Raw genomic sequence first — 18,177 nt, forward strand, 5'->3', positions numbered from 1 at the left:
ACATAAGGGGGCGCTATGGAGTTCCTGGGCCAAGCCCAGTGCCAAGGCTTTTCCCCTGTGTATTCATGGTACCTCATGACATGTGTGCCAAATTTCATGCGTTTTCACCGATGGGAAGATCCTCTTTTGGCATCACAATTCATCACATTTTAGTCCGCACAAAATCCCAAATACCTCACTTCCTGTTGGGTGTGGCTAATGCATTGTACATACGAAAGTTGTTCATCTTGAGGAGATACACACACCTACCAAATTTGATGCGTCTAGCTGAAAGTATGTGCCAACCACTGCCTCAATCACCTAAGGGGGCGCTACTGAGTCCCGGGGCCAAGCTCTTGTACCTAACTGCTTTGCGTGACACCTGATGTGTGTGCCAAATTTCAAGACTTTTCACCCATCTTAACCACCTCAAAAAAGGAAAACGCTCTGAGACAAAGTTAATATAATAATAATAATAATAATCCTTACAAAAACAATAGGGCCTTGCGCCCTTTGGTGCTCGGGCCCTAATAATACAAAATATGTATACAGTAATACACAAGCTCCATTTGGGTTCAATTGATTCAAGTATGAAGTATTCATGTGAGAAGGAGCATTTCCTGATTTAGTACAATTCATGATCACATTATGCAAAGAGGCTTTCAACAGTGGCTGCATCCTAACATCACTATGGCAACCTTGCTTCACAGGTCTCTGTGGGCCACTAGGGTTTGCTGTGGACTGCTACACACTAGAGTTTGAGATGCTACACACCCTCTGATACCCTGGCGAGGATACCCTGGTTATCCTCCGGAAGCAGTCAGATCGGTCATGGAATCTGGAAAAAAGAGCAATGGATAATTGGGCGACCATCTTGCACTGTGGCATCATCAGATGGGTGATTTGTAAAATAATTAGAGAAAGAAATTGCATTACATCAATAGCAGCTCATACAAGTTGCATTAACTTTGGTGCTACAAACTGATAAGAACTGGTACTTTGATTTGAAATATACACAGTCTGATTAGATATAAAAAGAATCCAAATGCTTTACCTTTTCTCTGAGAGCTCCCGGTCAATCTGTTGAAGTGACTTTCCTTTTGTCTCTGGAAGCATGAAAAAGATGAAAACAGTGGATGCCACTGCAATTGCTCCATACATTAGGAATATCCCAGACATACCCATTACATCTGGAAAAAGGATGTAGAAACCACAAATCAGCATCCACTAAAAACCACTTCACAGTTCTGTTCCAGGCACAAGGTTATCTTAATGTAGTCTCACAATATAGTGCATTTCAGTTTAAAGTGTGAAAATGGGCACAGGATCCCAAAGCAAACTTACCTAAGACATTGAGGAAGGAAAAGGTCACTATGAGATGGGCTGCCCAGTTGAAACAGTTGATGAAGGCAAAGGCCCTTCCTCGCACTCCAGCTGGAAATATCTCGCTCAGTACAAGCCAAGTCACTAAACACAACACGCAACACTATTTTATGGACACCCAAAGCCTGATTTTAACCATCATCCGTATCACTAATTGATACAAATTGTACAAATATCCCATTTGCAGCATGAACAAATTTAGAATATTCCGAGGTATCAACATGCATATTACAATTCTATTAATATATACCCAGTGGACTTACTTGGTCCGAAGCCAACTGAAAAGGCACTCACTACAGCCATCATGCTGATTAAAATGACCCAGTTCACTGCTTCTTGGTCAGTTCCCCCTGGAGCCTCTGTAGGAACTGGGATAGCATGGAGTTGGGTGAGGGGCCTGGGGTCTGCTGATAGCTGAGGAGTCCCTGATGCAGGTAGAGATCTGATCAGGCTAGCATTGCCATAAGTATTGAGTGTGGCATTGGCAGGTGAACTGCAGGGCCTTCTGGCATCCAGCACTGAACTGCCACTCAAAAACCCGATGACCAACAGGCCCACTGCCATCATTGCACTCCCACCAATCAGCAACGGCCGGCGACCCACGCGGTCAGCACAAACCGTGGATGCCAGGGTGGTGAGGACTTTGACGATGCCGAGCCCAAGCGAGGCCAGCACCGCCGAGTCCGTGCTCTGAAAGCCCAGCGTGTGGAAGATGGTGGAGGCGTATAGAAGCACGTTGGGCTGCCCTGTAAACTGCTGGAAAAGGACCAGCCCCAGCCCGATGCATGTGCGTGTCCGCATGTTGTCCTTGCTCTGGAACAAACACCACGTGCTGTACGCCTGCCTCTCTTCCTGGTGAACCTCCCCTGGAACCTCAGTGCCTGCTTCCTCCACTAGCCCTCTGTGGCTTTCCCGTGACAGGCGGCCTGCTGAGGCCACTTTGGAGCGCAGGAACCAGATTGAGATCAGCTGGAGCATCGTGGGCACCATGGCGAAACCAAACATATACCTCCACCCCTCAGGAACATCGGTCAGGATGTAGTTGAAGGAAAACGCTTTCAGGATGCCCACAGTGATACCCACCTCATAGAGAGTCACCATCAGGCCCCGGCGCTTTGGGGGCACCATCTCAGACACGAAGATGCAGCAGGACATGGAGGAGATACAAATGGCAAAACCTGTTATCGCCCGGCCTGTTACCAGGATGGCAAAAAATCCACCAGTGGACATCAAGCTGGTCCCGGCTATCACCAAAACACAGCTCAGCAGAATAGAGTTCCGTCGCCCTCGCCGATCAATCAGCCAGCCACCGATCAATGAGGCGCAGAATGCTCCCATCAACAGAGCACTGACTATGGTTTCTTGTTGCACACAGCCCAGATGGAACTGTGTTTTGAGCTGGAGGAGTGCTCCAGAGATAATGCCCAGCTCATAGCCAAACACCAGCCCTCCCAATGTGGACACAGATGCCGCCAGCATTGGAGTAGGGCAACCTGAGAGGGAGGGAAAAACATCATGAGCATGGTCCTGCACCACCTAAAGCTAGCCTATGGAGCCATTTTTGTCATGAAATATATGGCAAACCCAGGTGTTACTAATGACATTAATTAAGGTTCTGATTCTGCTGCACTTAAATTGAAGAGACTTCTTTAACATAATTAGTAACACCTATGCTTGCCCTACTATTTCATGTCAAAATGGCTGCTGTGAAAAAGATCTATTGCCTTGCCACCGACCACACCGGCCTACACACACACACAGGTCACAGATAACATATCTCACCCATTTTTGAAAACGTGGTTACTCAGCTGTGCATTTGGATCAGATCATCCTATCTTCATCGAAGATCCCACTGTCAATCAGGTGCTGGCAATAGGACAACTTAGGCCAACATTTGAGTCAATAATTCCATTTCAGTGTCCAGGTGTCATTGATAATGATACTTTAATTGGCAGGGTAAAACGTTTCAGTCTTTCCTTTGTGGACTGTGCTGTTCCAGAGGAAGTCGGGTTACACAGTAGCGACATATTGTAATTGGCTAATTAAAGTATGAAAGGTCTAAATGGAAACATTTCAGGCGGGCATCTCTCTGCTGCTCTTTGATGTCAACCTCCATGTCTTCTGCGTCCTGCAGCAGGGAAAAGAAAGCAATTGAATCTAGGTCTGTATCCATGACTACACGAGCTTGTTGATGCCCATGATTTCATTAGACAAGTGAAGTCCACTTGAGATCACTTGATGACCAACGCGCGCAATAGAGAGCTTAAACGCGCGGAATAGAGAGCTTAGATTTGTTTTTGCTATGAGCAAATTTCAGCCCATGCTTTACCGTGCATCATGTATTTACAAACAATTAGAACTAGCCTATCTGACTTTTTATCCCTTGTTTCACCGATAGCCTAAGTCCGTAGCCTATAACGATGAAACCATGCATAGCCGTTTTTCCATGTAGATAGGCTATGCAGTCTCTCAAAAATGTTAGTAGCCTAGGCACTCGGCTTCTCATCCATTTAGCCTACTATCTCAGTGTTATAATTGTATGCGCTTAATTTGGCACCAAATAAGCTACGAGGTGCCCGTTAGATTCTACTTCACAAAGGGAGCGAGTGGGCTATATCGTGGTATCGTAGCAGGCATTTTATTTACCGAGATAAATAAGAACCCAAACTTTTTCACGAATTCTGGCTTGTAAGTCAGTCGCATAACATTCCGTTCTCTGAATAGGATAGAATATGCAGACTTCACAATTGGCGTTTTCCAGGTCTTCGAAGGTGGAAATATATCCAAATATCAAGAAGCGACAATCCGAACAGCATAGTGCCTTACCTAGTTTAATCGGTGTAAACAAGTATGTTTCCCCTGCGATGTAGCGGTCATTGTTGTAGGCTATAGACGGCATCTGGGCACCAGGAAGTGGGACCTACGTGGCAGAGTCTTCTCAAATTGCATCAAGTTTCTCACCAACTTGACAGGACTGGGGGATACTTGCACTCTCTTGCTCTCCTTGTTCCATCCAATGAAATGTCGAACGTTTGTTTCGAAGCACAGCCCTCTTCACTGTGTTTTGGTCACACAGCCAGGCTACTGCATGCCTTTGCGAGGAAAGAACGCTCGTCTGAAAGTTATAGGCCTAGCCTACGTCCAAAATGCAACCGTTTTACATGTCCTTAATTAGACCTGCGCAGAAACCTCTGAAAGAAATTATTTTCCGACCTGAGTGTATTGTATACCTTGTGTGCACAAGTTCTTATCTTGTGGAAACTATCTTGTGTGCACACATTATTCATGTGAATTTTAAAAATGGACTAGAAAGGCTTTAAATACTTTTTTGTTTTGGAAATTAATGCATTAGTCGACAAACTGCCTGAAAATATATGAAACGACTGGATGATGTAAAGAAATGTGGAGCTGGACCTTTAAATTAGGCCTATTTCTGCTTTAATTTTTTTTTAGAGCGATTCAACACTCATAAAATGTCCAGTAAGGAAAATGTCCAGTAAGTAGCCTAACCACTGTCTATGAGCACAGTTAGATGCTACATGCTGCCACACATGCTGCTTAAAATTATATCATGCAAAAGAAACCATAGACATGAGCCAGAAATGGGTAAACCAATCAAAATGTGTAATTCTTTTTGGAAATCATGGACATAGACAAATTCCCCTTGGGGCAAGATTCATTCATTCATTCATTCACTCACTCACTCGCTCACTCACTCACGCTAGAGGAGCGGGACCATCCAACTTGCTATTATAGTGCACAGTTCAAAAGCCAGCATCTATAGCATGGAGGTGCAATGCCTATGGTAGCTTTATCCTGAAAGGATGAATAATGCTAACATATGCAGACGTCCAGAAAACTTCTTTGTCAGGGATGACGTTGAATATTTCAGGGAACAATGCCAAACTGCACTCTGCACATTACTCTATGATGCCATAGGCTACTAGAAGAGTCCAATTGCTAAAATGGCCTGCCTGCACCTAATTCAAGTTGCTGTAGCTACAATGCTACACTCTGGGGGCATGATTTTACAGCTACAGTGATACACTGTGGGGGTATGATTTGCAGGCAGCTACAACAGTGCTACACTCTGGGGGCATGATTTTAAAGATGCCTCAGATATCTCAGAAGTAATGACGTGAATATGTGAATATGTAGTGAAGTGCTACTTACATTGGTAACACTTTACTTGACAGTATCGACATAAGAGTGACATGACACTGTCATGAACACATGACACTGTCATGACACATGAAAGCTAACCCTAACTCTAATCCTAACCTTAACTTGTTATGACAAAAAACAAATGTCACTTAATAACAGAAGCGTTATGTCATAAACGTTTATGACACGTTCATGACAGTGTCATGTCACTCTTATGTCGACACTGTCAAGTAAAGTGTAACCCAAAAGTATCGTCACCCCGTTAGAAATGTTGGTTTTTTTAAGCAAAATAAAGTATGGCATGTCACACAGCCTACCAGTGGGGTGTACTACGAGTCTTGATTAGTGGGTTAGCGAGGTATGTTGCGCTCAAAGCCAGGCTATGCTGTGACACGAAAGTGGATCTGTTTTAGTGTCGCTATATCACCATGGTATCTTATGCTGTCAACCAAACCTGGTCGGGAGGAGGTTATGTGCTAAGTTATAGCTCAAATCGTGTAATCTACCGCACACTGACCAATCAATTGTCTTAAAAACGAAGTTCTCACGTGTAGGATTCTGTCATATATCTTACAGGTGGAGCTCCGCCTCTACTAACATTTTGGATCTCGAATGCGCTTTAATAGTGCTGTGCGTGCAAATATCCCACTATGGACGTCCATACCATACAACAACTGATGACAATTGATTTATTTGATGTTAAAGGTTAGACACAAAAAATGACCGCAGTGTAGATTAAGCTCATGAATGCGGAAGTAATTGTTTTTAAATAGAGGCGGTTTAGTGCGTCTCCACGTTACACGATTGGCCAAAGTCATCCCAACACCGAGAACGCGCACAGATCTGAGCTATGCTAGCCTATATGCTAGCCTATTTGCAATATTGTATTTTTGAAGGTTCTACATTGGTGTTACTTTTGCACTATTGTCACTAAAGGCACCCGCTGCAATTTCGTGTAGGCAACTTCAATTACCTTTTGATGCGTTCACAGAATCCTGGCTCTGAGCCAAAATACGAGGGGTGGGGCCTGACGTGAGCTGTTATTGGATCAGTCGAGTGTCAATATGGAAATGTAACCAATGGGCCGCTGATTGTCCTTCCTTTGGGCTGAACGTTGGCCAAAATGATTAAATTATATATATATATATATATATAGCATATTCTATCGGCCCAAAAGGTGCGTCGGCCCACCGGGAAAATGCCTGGTATGCCAGATGGCCAGTCCGCCCATGACTACGACCAATGTTTATTGACTGACTCCAGACTTCGACGTTGTCGTCATCTGTTTAGCTCTCCTCTGGCCCACCTATATCAGATACACCAATGTGATTGGTACTCCACGATACAAGGGACATAAGCTATGAGCATCATTACTCATTGCCAGAGTGACTCGCTGAGAAAATTCAATCGTGCTCCCGCTAGAACTCTGGATTTCCAGGGTATGGGTTCAGAGGGGGGAGCTTGGATGGCAGAGGAGGGAGTATTGATGGCAGAGGAAGGAACTTAGATGGCAGAGCCAATGTCACAGCACATTTTATTGTTGATAGAAAAATAGCATCTTGTAAATGACAGGACAGGAGCTGGGGTGTTATTTTCCTCCTCTAGACACTTCATAGCATCTGCAACAGGAGATTGGACTACCGCATGCTCCTTTGACGTAGAAGGGGAACTCTGACATGAGAAAATGGTCTTCTCCAGGGGAGCCTCTCTCACAGATATCTGAACAATGTTACTCTGAATACAGACAGACGGCTTTGGACAGCTCCAAAGTGGGTAATCAAGGGTATGTATCACACTGGGTAATTCATCAATTGCCTCATTGAGCAGTGAAACAGCACACTCTCCTTCTTCCTGAGTGTGTTTTGATGGCAGATGTTTCTTTTCCTCCTTCCATTTATCCATTTTTGTGACCCTCATCGGTCTACCCTCCAGCAGGACTGCTAACTTCCTTTCTCTTTCCCCGTCTGCAACTCAACATTTGCTTCAGCTCTCGCCTCATGCTCTCTATGGCCACCTTCAAAGCCAGTTCTTGACCTGTTGCAGCGTCCTGCACAACCTTCAGAGTCTCAGTCCTGAGGTCCAAATGAAGTCTTGGTAAGCTAACAGTGAGAAAGGGCCTGTGAGGTTCTGAATAATGATGCATGCTTTCCAGAGCCTTAGCAGAAATGAATTTGGAAGTGAAATCAGTCAGGTCCTGCAAGTAAAATGTGAGGTGATTACTGATGATCAGTAGTGTGATTCACATAACCAACTCTATTCTCAGTTTGAAGAAAAGTCATGGTCATTGATGTCTCTCTCAATTTCATCACCTCATCACTGATATCTGCACTGGTGCATGCTGAAGTACAGGACGGTACTGAAGAGCTTCTCAAAGTTTCAGTGGGGATACACTGTGAGCTCGTCTCATTACGGGGGTCCTAGAACACACAGAAAACACATAAGGCCCACAAGGCAGGGGACATTCTCTGCTATAACACCTTCTTCCTAGCCTGACGTAGCCATTCTCAATCATTCTCCAACCCGTGACTCCGAACTGCCCTGGTTTGGGCATAGTTGCTCCACAATGGAACATGTCCAGACCGAACTTCCCGACCTCAAATTTTGTGTTCGCTGGCTTGGCTGGCTTCCAGGCTACCTTCTTCCAGTCTTCAGCAGTCCATTGGCGGTGTTTCATGGCCTAGGCAAGCCTCTTTTTCTTATTCTGACGTCTTTGCAATGGCTTTCTTGCTGCAACTCAACCTGTCAAACCTGCAACTCAAAGGGTCCGTCCCATTTCTCCCCCCTTAAAGGAATTATCCGGAGTAAAATGCACTTTAGATCAATTTACGGATGATTGGGAGTACATACGTTGAGTTGACATCAAAATCATGTCATTCGGATTGGTTTTGAGAAAGTTTGATTTTACCGTTTTTAGTCAACTCGTTAGCCTGGAAGTGACCCGGGCATGTCATTTTGCCGCTACAAAATGCTATTTTTATACCTCTTTCTACAGTTCCAAACAACATTACACTTACATGGTAGTGAGTAGAGGGTCCCTAAAGCCAAACCGGAGTATCCCGAGGTCTTTATGTGGTCGGATAGAGAGTCCAGAATGAATTTCATCAAGCCAGTACCTTTCCGGAAATGTTGCTGCTGCAGCTGCCATCTTTAAGGGAAAAGTCCGTAGGATTCGATTGCCGAGTGTGGAGTAACACGCTCTGGAAATTCACAATTTCGTCGCCGTTTTTTTTTTTTTTAATCCAAAATATTCCTCTTCGTAGAGATCCTCTGCCATCCTGCTACGTGTTTTCTTTCCTGCTCTTCTCTGCTGCTCAATCAGAGCCTCTTCCGTCAACAGGAGGCTACCTCACGCGAAACATCACGTGACATTTCAAAATTCCAACCTGTTAGTAAGCTAGGGTTTGCTGTTGCATACAACTTCATTTCAATTTCGAAAGAAATACTGGAATATGTTTTTTTTTTTATTTTTATTTTTTTTTTTTTTTTAAATGTTTGTTTGGAACTGTAGAAGAGGTATAAAAAATAGCGTCAAATAGCCTGTACATCCATTCCGCGAAAACACAGCGGAATCACATTAATCAATTTGTCTCCATCTTTTACTCCATCCCCCACTCTTAAAACTTTTGTGTATGCTTGATTAGCATGTGTGTTTGCGGGCCGCACAGAAAGTAGCCTACTGGCGCTGCAAAGGTGAATAGATTTGTAGCACTTGCCAAAAAAAATGTAGCATTGTTTAGAGATTTTAAAGGTTTTATAACAATCACAAGTAGGGCAGTTCATCACAGTCCATCCATTGCAACTGGACTGATGAAAGGTACACCTGTAGGCTACATTGTATTTGAGAAAAGCAGAAGGCAGCATTATGTCTGTAACAAAACAATCCCTGTCAGTTCCATGCAGTTTTCAACAGCTTTCAAGAAGAGAAGTCATGTCATGGATTTTTGTGAATGTTTCTTCTTCTACAGTTTAGTCATCTAGTTCATATGATATTCAACTTTATTGTCAATGCACATATTAAATACCAGTAGTCGAAAACAAAATGCAGTTTTACCCAGTGGTGCAAGTAACTAAATAATAAATAAATGTCCAAAAGGGCCTTCATGAAATGCGTCGCTAGACTGTTCATACACATTTTAACGGGCCAATTTGAAGAGCTGCTGTCCGTTATTGTTTGTGCAAATATAGGCTGATTCATGTTCCCTTGCATTTTGCAACTGTGAGGTCCATGATTAGTCTGGCTTTCGCCAGACAATCCTCAATCTTTTAAGAAATCGAAAAAGAAATCGCCGGCAGATTAGGCCTTGTCCATGGTAGGCGCCCGATAGAAATATTGTTTAATTTTGCGATTGAGATATCCACACACTGGCGCCCCCTCTGCGACGTGTTCGCCCCCCAGTTTCAGAGCTATTCTAAATGCAAAAATGCATAGAGGGAGTTATGACAAAACCGTGACCGTTAACAAACTATAAGCTATATAAGGCAGGCCCTATGCTAGGTCTATTACACAACATAAATTGTCACTAGGCTATGCTGGCGACCCAAATAAAATCTCCTTTGGGAACCAATGGCAGTATCAAGCGGACTTAAGATGCCACCTCTTGGCGAAAAGTTAATAGTTTTGCATATAGTACGGTGTCTTGTGTAATCTCGCTGGATTCTTTGCATATTTTGCTAGTATAGAGTCTAAGGAACAAGATTTTTTTTTTTGTCTTCAAATTTTCACGATCCATTTTCACACTTAGATGACATCATCATTTATATAATGCATAATTAAGACTGGGACTACTATCACTTGGGGGTCAAATGTGAGAAAACACTGCTAAAGAGGGTATTTTGACAAATTTTTGGGTGCTGATTCTGAATATCATATTTACTTAGCTGATTTTTTAGTTTTAAACCTGCTAATTAGGATTTGCGGCCGAAAACTGGCCTCCATAGAACGGGTGAATAGGGTAAAAAATGTAACTCCTTGATATTCTTATGAAACTTTACTAGTTGATTATTTATGTAGAGACACTATTTCTTTACATTACACATTTTCTGAAAATATATGTTTATGGATGTAATTTAACAATATCTCATTAATTATGCACTAATTTGCATACATTTAATTTACAAAAAAAGAGACATCTGTCCAATCCAATAACTATCCAATATTGGATATAACATTGAATGTAGTCAGGTTCAGGTTATCTTCAGAACTATTTCTTGACTCCGAGCAGGCATGGACTGGCCACCTGGCGTACCGGGCCGACGTACATTTTTGGGCCGGGGCTGTCATAATTTAATAATAATTTTAAAAAATATCCACCACGACGGTATTTGAGACACGAAACGCGGCCCATTGGTTGATTTTCTTGACTGACATTGGGCTAGTCCAATGACATCTCTCAGCCCTCCCCCTCCCCCTCCCCTCCCAGGGTTATCAAATGTTGCCATTTGAGCTGTCTGACCGCGGAGAGAAGTGAGTTTCCGCCTGTGAAAATGGATAGTAGGCCTAATAAACCACAAAAGCGCAAGGGGGGCGCATAGAAGCTGCAAGACAAAAGGCTAAAAAGCCTACAAGTGGACGCAGCAAAATGTGTCAATCACAGAAATGTTCACCCCAATGTCGACTGTTACAGCGGGTGCAGGGCCGTCGACATCGCGTGCACAGGCTGAAGGAGTGGAACACCGCTTTGATGTGCAGTGTAGTAACAAAGTGGAAGGCGAAGTACAGGTGGATTCGGAGGAGGAGAGAGACGTTACGTTTGATGTACAGTGTAGTTACACAGAGGAAGGAGAAGTACAGGTGGATTCGGAGGAGGTGGACAGAGACGTTACGGAGGAGGAGGAGGAGAGAGACGTTACCCAGCAGGGACAAATTGAGGAAGAGGTCAGCTACTGTAAATGTTAGCAGAATGAAGAGGGACGTTTCATGCAGGGAGGGCTGATGTGTGCGTGTGTGTGTGTGGAGGGCTGGGTGACCACCTGCTCCTCCGCTTTCGATTGACATGCATTTCAGCGTTTCTCTACAACATGCATCAGTAGCAAAGAAGCCATCTGCATTTACATTGCGCTATTCGATTGTCGTCGACGCGGAGAGGAGAACAAATAAAATAAGTTATCCACAACAAATCAACGAGTGTTCGGCCTTAGAACGCAATCAACTTTTTGAGATCTGAAGTCAGTCATGATTGGTCTAAATTGTTGTCAATCTTGAAGCAGTACAACAAGCAAACCTATCACATTTCTGTGCGCGTACAGGCAGGTACACACACGTAGGCCTAGGCTATACACGCACGCCCTCAGAAAGACACTAGAATGACACAGAATTTATGATAGCCCGTAACAATGAAAATGTTTTGGTATGTGTGTATCTTCACTTAATAGTATCTGGGGAGATTGTAGGCTAAAACTGTGTAAATGCTCAACATAGGAAATAATTACAGGACTCATTTTATTCAGTCAGACTTCAAACATGCATAATACTAGTAGCCTATAGAGTTTTGTGCACAACCTCGTCCTTGCTGGTTTGGAGGTGGTCACCCTAGTGTGTGTGTGTGTGTGTGTGTGTGTTTTTTAATAGCCTTTGTTTTCAAATAATGCTATGAGTAGACTCGGTGTCCAACTTAGTGTTATTTTAGCTTGCCATAAAGTTATAGTTTGCAGGTGTTACAGCTTACAGTTATTATTATCATGTAATATTAGTGAAACATTGCTTTCCCGAAATGGATGATAAATGTGCGCATATATCCTTTGGTATGTCGTGTGCCTCAGCATATCGTATAAATAATCATGGTGGGCCGCCATGGCCAAAAATGCCCGGGCCATTTTTTGGTCCAAGTCCAGCCCTGACTCAGAGCCTTAAAAGAACGGCTTGTTCAAGCGCCAGACTTCGGTTATGCAGATTTCAGTCGTCCCTTTATCTTAGAGACGGATGCAAGCCATGCAGGATTGGGGGCAGTTCTGTGACAGGAGGATGGGTTACGGCGACCAATAGCCTTTGCTAGCCGGGGCTTGCGGCCAAGTGAGAGGAACATGTCAAATTATAGTGCCATGAAACTCAAACTCCTTGCAGTCAAGTGGGCAATCACGGAAAAAAAATGCGTGAGTATCTCCTGGGCAACAAGTTCACTGTGTACACTGACAACAATCCCCTCCAATACCTGCAGTCAGCGAAACTGGGCACTCTGGAACAGTGCTGGGTTTCTCAGCATGCCCTCTGATTACAACATCAAATATCGTCCTGGGACAGCTAATTGCAATGCCGATGCCCTTTCTAGGCTTCCCACAAGCCCCACTAACACAGTGCGATCTGTGTCACATGGCCTGGATGTCCCCCTGACGATTGTCATAGCCAACATGTAAGCCTCGAGTGCACCTAAACTCTTGGATGACAGAATCGTGTATGGTGGACACCATCCCTGGTCGAACCAAAAGAGACCTGAAAGTCCTGCAAGGGACTGATCCCTTTATTTTCAGATACTGTGGTTTTGGCGACAGGGACGACCACCTACCAGTTAAGACAAGTGGAGTGAACCAATGGAAGTCCAGCAGCTGATAAACCAGTGGTCTCAGATACAGGAAGTGGATGGGACCTTGTACCGAACGATCCAGGCTCCTCCTTCCAGGGATCCAGTGCTGCAACATTTACTGCCCAAGGTGTTGCGAGTCGAAGTGCTCACTAGTCTACACAACAACCATGGCCATCTGGGGGTGGACAGGACCACAGATTTGATATGCCAGAGGTGCTACTGGCCCCAGATGTGGCATGAGGTGCAAAAGTGGTGTTCTGAGTGTGAGCACTGTGTGGTTGCTAAAGCAAGACAACCCAAGCCGGAAACTTCTTGGGAAATCTGTTAGCTACACAGCCTTTGTAGATAATCTCCATTGATATTACTCTCTTGGATTGCATAGTGGCTAGCACAGGACAAGAGAATGTTCTGGTAGTCATAAATGTTTCCTCAAAGTTGACCCAGATCTTTGCCCCCCCTGATCAGAGAGCTTCCACCGTAGCTAAGATTTTAACTGAGAGATGGTTCTATGTGTATGGCGTGCCATGGAGAATCCACTCTGATCAGGGGCGCAGCTTTGAGGGGGAGCTGTTGAAGCACCTGTGTGACATCTACAGCATAACAAAGAGTAGAACCACCACTTATCATCCAGAGGGGAATAGTCAATGTGAACATTTCAACAGGACACTTCATGACTTGCTCAGGACTTTACCCCTGAAAAGAAGCGTAAATGGCCCCAGTAGCTCCCTCAGCTCCTGTTCGCCTATAATACCACCATGTACCAGTCCACACAGCACTCCCCATACGAGCTGATGTTTGGTCAGAAGCCAAAGTTACCAGTCGACCATCTACTTGGAAAAACTGGAGGTGACCACAGGGACAGTCCACTGACTGATTGGGTGGTGCAACATCAAGAGTACCTGACTTGGCTAGACCTTCTGTCTATGCTAGTGCTAGGAGACACTTAGAAGAGGCTGCGGCATATCAAAGGCATGGTGGTCCTGACACCGTACCCATATTACCACGTCATTCTAGTCTTTTTCTAGTGGACGGTGGTAGTGTAGTGGTTAAGGAGCTGGGCTAGCGTGCAGTAGCCTGAAAGTTGTTGGTTCAATTCCCGGCTTCCACTATTATGCCCTTGAGCAAGTCACTTAACCCCAAGTTGCTCCGGGGACAATGTGATCCCTTGTAATATAGCCGACATACAGTATGTAAGTGACTTTTGTCAAGAAGTGTCTGCTAAATGTAATGTACATGTTAAAGGTCTGCGCGGGACTGATTTTTCAGATTTTTCCGCTCCCGCAATATTCTGTCCCGCTCCCGCATTAATGTGTCATTTTTAGTCCCGCTCCCGCCCGCATCTGTAACATGATGTCCAGCTCCCGCCCGCTAAAGCCCGCATGCAGGAGGGATAGCCTATTCAGTTTTTCTTTCTCTCACGAAAGGAGCACACACACCTGAGAAAGACTCCAGATGTCAGTTTCTTGGTTCTGAATGTAGGCTAACAACTGAAGTAGGCCTAGTCTGGTGCCCTCTTCCTCGGTCATGCTTTTTTTTTTTTTTTTAGTTTTGACAAAAAGCAGCAGGAACAAATTGAACCCACGTAAACGACAATATAGGCTATAGGCCTGCTATCCGTCAGTTATGCTTAAACCCCGTTTTTTAATGCTGCCTAACAGAACATCCAGCTGAACTATAGTTATGAACAGTACTTTAATCATTTCCATATTTAATTTTACACACATATTTAATTTGCGGGAGTGCAGTGAATCATCGGTTTGTCCCGCACCCGCGAACGCACTCTTTTGCGTCGGGACCTGCAGGTCTACAGCGAGAGTGCAGACCTCTAGTACATGTACACTCTTTTGCAATTTAATTTTCACGGTCGCCACAAAATCCAGGATACGTGGAGTGTCTGGATGGAATTGGCACACACTATAAGATCAGGCCATATGGGGAGGAGGGCCCCCTTAAGACCATGCATCGCTCCGAGCTTAAACCTGTTCCCACCAGTCAAGATCCATCCAGCCCACCAGCACTGGCTGCTCCACAGCCTCATGGGGGTATCGGGAGGGAGCCAGGCCTCAGTAACCCTGTAGTTAGAGACTCATTGAGGGTAGCCATAGTCCACACCAGGACTAGTGCTTAGCATCACAGTGACCAAGATGGTGTTAACTTTAGCCTTGACCAACTCCCAGGCTCCCCGGCTCATTTGGAGAGCAAATGCAGATGGTTTAGTGTCTGACCAATGTTTTCCCTTGAGTTATTTGTTTTTTGTATTAGTTCAGGCTGTGAGCGGGCCATCCGTGGTTTGTCTTTGTTTGTTTGTAACTTCTATCCATGGTTTGTCAGTTTGTTTGTACCTTATATTATTTTGTTTGTTAATTTTGCCTACTGCTATTTACAGCGGGGAAAATAAGTATTGAACATGTCAACATTTTTTTCAGTAAGTATACTGAGGCTATTTGCATGAAATTTTCCCCAGACATTAGTATTAACTCTGATAAGCCACCCATATGACAAAATCCATTAATTAATGTCCATAAGTACAGTTATGTGTAATAAAGTGGAATGACACAGGAAAAAAGTATTGAACACGTCTACTGAAATTTCTCAAATACTTTGTGGAAAAGCCTTTATTTGTAATGACTGCTTCAAGGCATTTCCTGTATGACGAAACTAATCAGTCGCAGTATTCAGGTGTTATTTTGGCCCATTCTTTTAAACAGAGTTTTTTTTCATATAGAAGATTCCAGGGGTCCCTCTTGTGAATCCTGATCTTTAGTTAACTTCCAAAACTGTTCAATTGGATTCAAGGTCAGGGCCTTCATTTCCATTCTGAAACCAATTGAGAGTTTCCTTTGCTGAAGGCTTTGGATCATTGTCCTGCTGGAAGGTCTAGCCATGTCTCATCCTCATCTTCCTCCTGGTGGATGTAAAGATTCTCCCAGAACAAAATGACTCCATTCATCATTCCTTCAACTGTATGAAGTCTGCCAGTACCATGAGTTGAAAAACAGCCCCACACCATGATGCCTCCACCTCCAAACCTCACTGTTGGTATGGTATTTTTAGGGTGATGCACAGTGCCATTTCTCCTCCAAATATGGTGTGTAGTATGACATCCAAAAAGTTTTGCTCTCGCCTGACCAGAATACATTCTATCAGTATTTCATAGGCTTGTCCAAATGTTGTTTAGCAAACTTTCAATGAGCTTTGACATGTTTTTTTTTTCAGTAATAGTCATGCAGGGTGAGCGTGCATAGAGGCCATGGCGGTGGAGTGCATCACCTATGATTTTCTCTGTAACAATTGTACCTGCTGCCTCCAAGTCTTTCTGGAGCTTTCTCCGAGTGGTCCCTGGCTCTTGGGCTACTCTTCTGACTATCCTTCAGACTTCCTGGTCAGAAATCATGCGAGGAGATCCTGTGCATGGCCGGTTGATGATGCAGTGATGTTCCTTCCACTTGCAGATAATGGCTCCAATACAGCTTACTGGATGATTCTGAAGTTTTGAAATGCATCTGTAACCAGTTCCATTGATATGTTTTTCAACAATAAGGTTGCAAAGGTCTTGGGAGAGCTCTTTGCTTTTACCCATCATGAAATGTTTCTTTTGTGACACCTTGGTAACGAAAAACCTTTTTATAGCCCATCAATATTTACTATAGTTTATATTAATTTGCACAGATAGGAGGGATAATTACTCTCTAACTACTTATAGATTCCAGCTTGTTCCTTGCCATTCCTTGCCTTTGTGTACTGCTTTTTCTTAGCGTGTTCAATACTTTTTTCTTATGCCATTCCACTATTCACTCATGTGAATAGCTCACTGGAAGTATACCTACTGAAAAAAATGTTGACGTGTTCAATACTTATTTTCCCCGCTGTAACTACCCATGCCTATGACACCTACATGTAGTGGTGTACTGTGTTGCCTGTACTATTATAGATTATTTCCAAGACAAATGTATCTTAAGGTAGACAATAGAATGACATGGCAGGTCAAGGAAAGCATCAAGAAAAGCAAAGATTAAGAAATTGTTTTTGACATAGGCAACAAAGGAGGAGGTGTTTTTACACTTTTCAGACACTCAAAGTTTGAAAACTATGGATATTATTTTAGAACCAACAACCTTTCTACATTATCTGGGGGTTTTGTGTGCAAAAAGTGGAATTAATTGTCAAAAAAGTAGAAGAAAATGTGAATCACTTTTCGGACTAGAATCGCTTATTTTAAAACATACAGATAAAAACACTAAAGACTGATCGTGAAAATTTGAAACCAAAATAAATCTTGTTCCTTAGACTATATTAGCAAAATATGCAAAAAAAACAATTTTTACATGAAAATCTAGCGGGAGTCTATTTTCCAAACACAGCGTACTGTACTAATATCAGTAGTAGGCCTAATACATTTCAGGCAGCTGCGTGAATCACGGAAAGCGCGAATGAAGTGGACACTTCTAAATGGGACCCACTGTACAGTAACTGAAGTTCTGTGGCTAAAGCAGCCATAATGAAAGTGTTATCATTGTTTCATTGATACTTCACACACATGTGCTTTTTAATCGCATAGACTACAACTACCAAGCTGGAATCAAAGCACGTCGACTCCCCTCTCAACACGTGCAACAAATATGTGTAGGTACAGCCGTGCCCTGGATACATCTCTTAACGTGCACTCTAAAACATTTGGTTTAAATGGAGATCATCACGGGTGCGTTAATAAATCTACATTGCGGCGAGTTGACACAAATGATCAACTTTGACGAATTTATGTAGTTTCAGTCCTAGTTACTTTACTTTGAGCCATGCTCTTCCTTACTTCACCTTTGAAAATAGAGGATTGAAGTAGCCTAGTGGGTGTTTGGGAATGAACGTTAACTCCGATGCTTTTTGAGACTTTGAACAGAAATGTCCCAGCCCGATGTTTAGGATGCATCATAGACAGGTTATCTTTCAGGTATACAGTATATACAGTATTTTCCATTAGAAAACCATCACATTAGCTAACGTGTTGTGGCTAACTCGCTGATAAGTAGGCCCTATAGCTCCTGCTAGTAGCTTAGGTATGGTCAGAAGAGAATGGGATGACAGTCGAAAGATACCATTAGTGCTGTTATCAATTTGCTTTGTAGCCTATAACAGCATT

The 18,177-nt window shown here is 43.5% G+C and overlaps 1 protein-coding gene across 3 annotated transcripts; it reads right to left on the reverse strand.

Moving 5' to 3' along the window:
- Nucleotides 1-465: 465 nt before the first annotated feature.
- Nucleotides 466-4,492, reverse strand: slc2a10 (solute carrier family 2 member 10). Of its 3 annotated transcripts, XM_042090595.1 has the most exons (6): nt 4,189-4,489; nt 3,145-3,490; nt 1,626-2,855; nt 1,324-1,446; nt 1,034-1,169; nt 466-817 (listed from the first exon to the last, which is right to left on the reverse strand). In XM_042090595.1, exons 2-6 carry the CDS (start codon nt 3,146-3,148, stop codon nt 724-726), a joined length of 1,587 nt encoding a protein of 528 aa, XP_041946529.1. In that variant the 5' UTR covers nt 3,149-3,490; nt 4,189-4,489; the 3' UTR covers nt 466-723. The 3 variants fall into 3 exon arrangements, with proteins under 3 accessions (XP_041946529.1, XP_041946530.1, XP_041946531.1); XM_042090596.1 differs by lacking the exon at nt 4,189-4,489 and having other exon boundaries at nt 3,145-4,178; XM_042090597.1 differs by lacking the exon at nt 466-817 and having other exon boundaries at nt 1,030-1,169; nt 4,189-4,492.
- Nucleotides 4,493-18,177: the final 13,685 nt, after the last annotated feature.

This window comes from Alosa sapidissima, chromosome 4 (assembly GCF_018492685.1).
Source record: "Alosa sapidissima isolate fAloSap1 chromosome 4, fAloSap1.pri, whole genome shotgun sequence".
Taxonomy (NCBI): Eukaryota; Metazoa; Chordata; class Actinopteri; order Clupeiformes; family Clupeidae; genus Alosa; species Alosa sapidissima.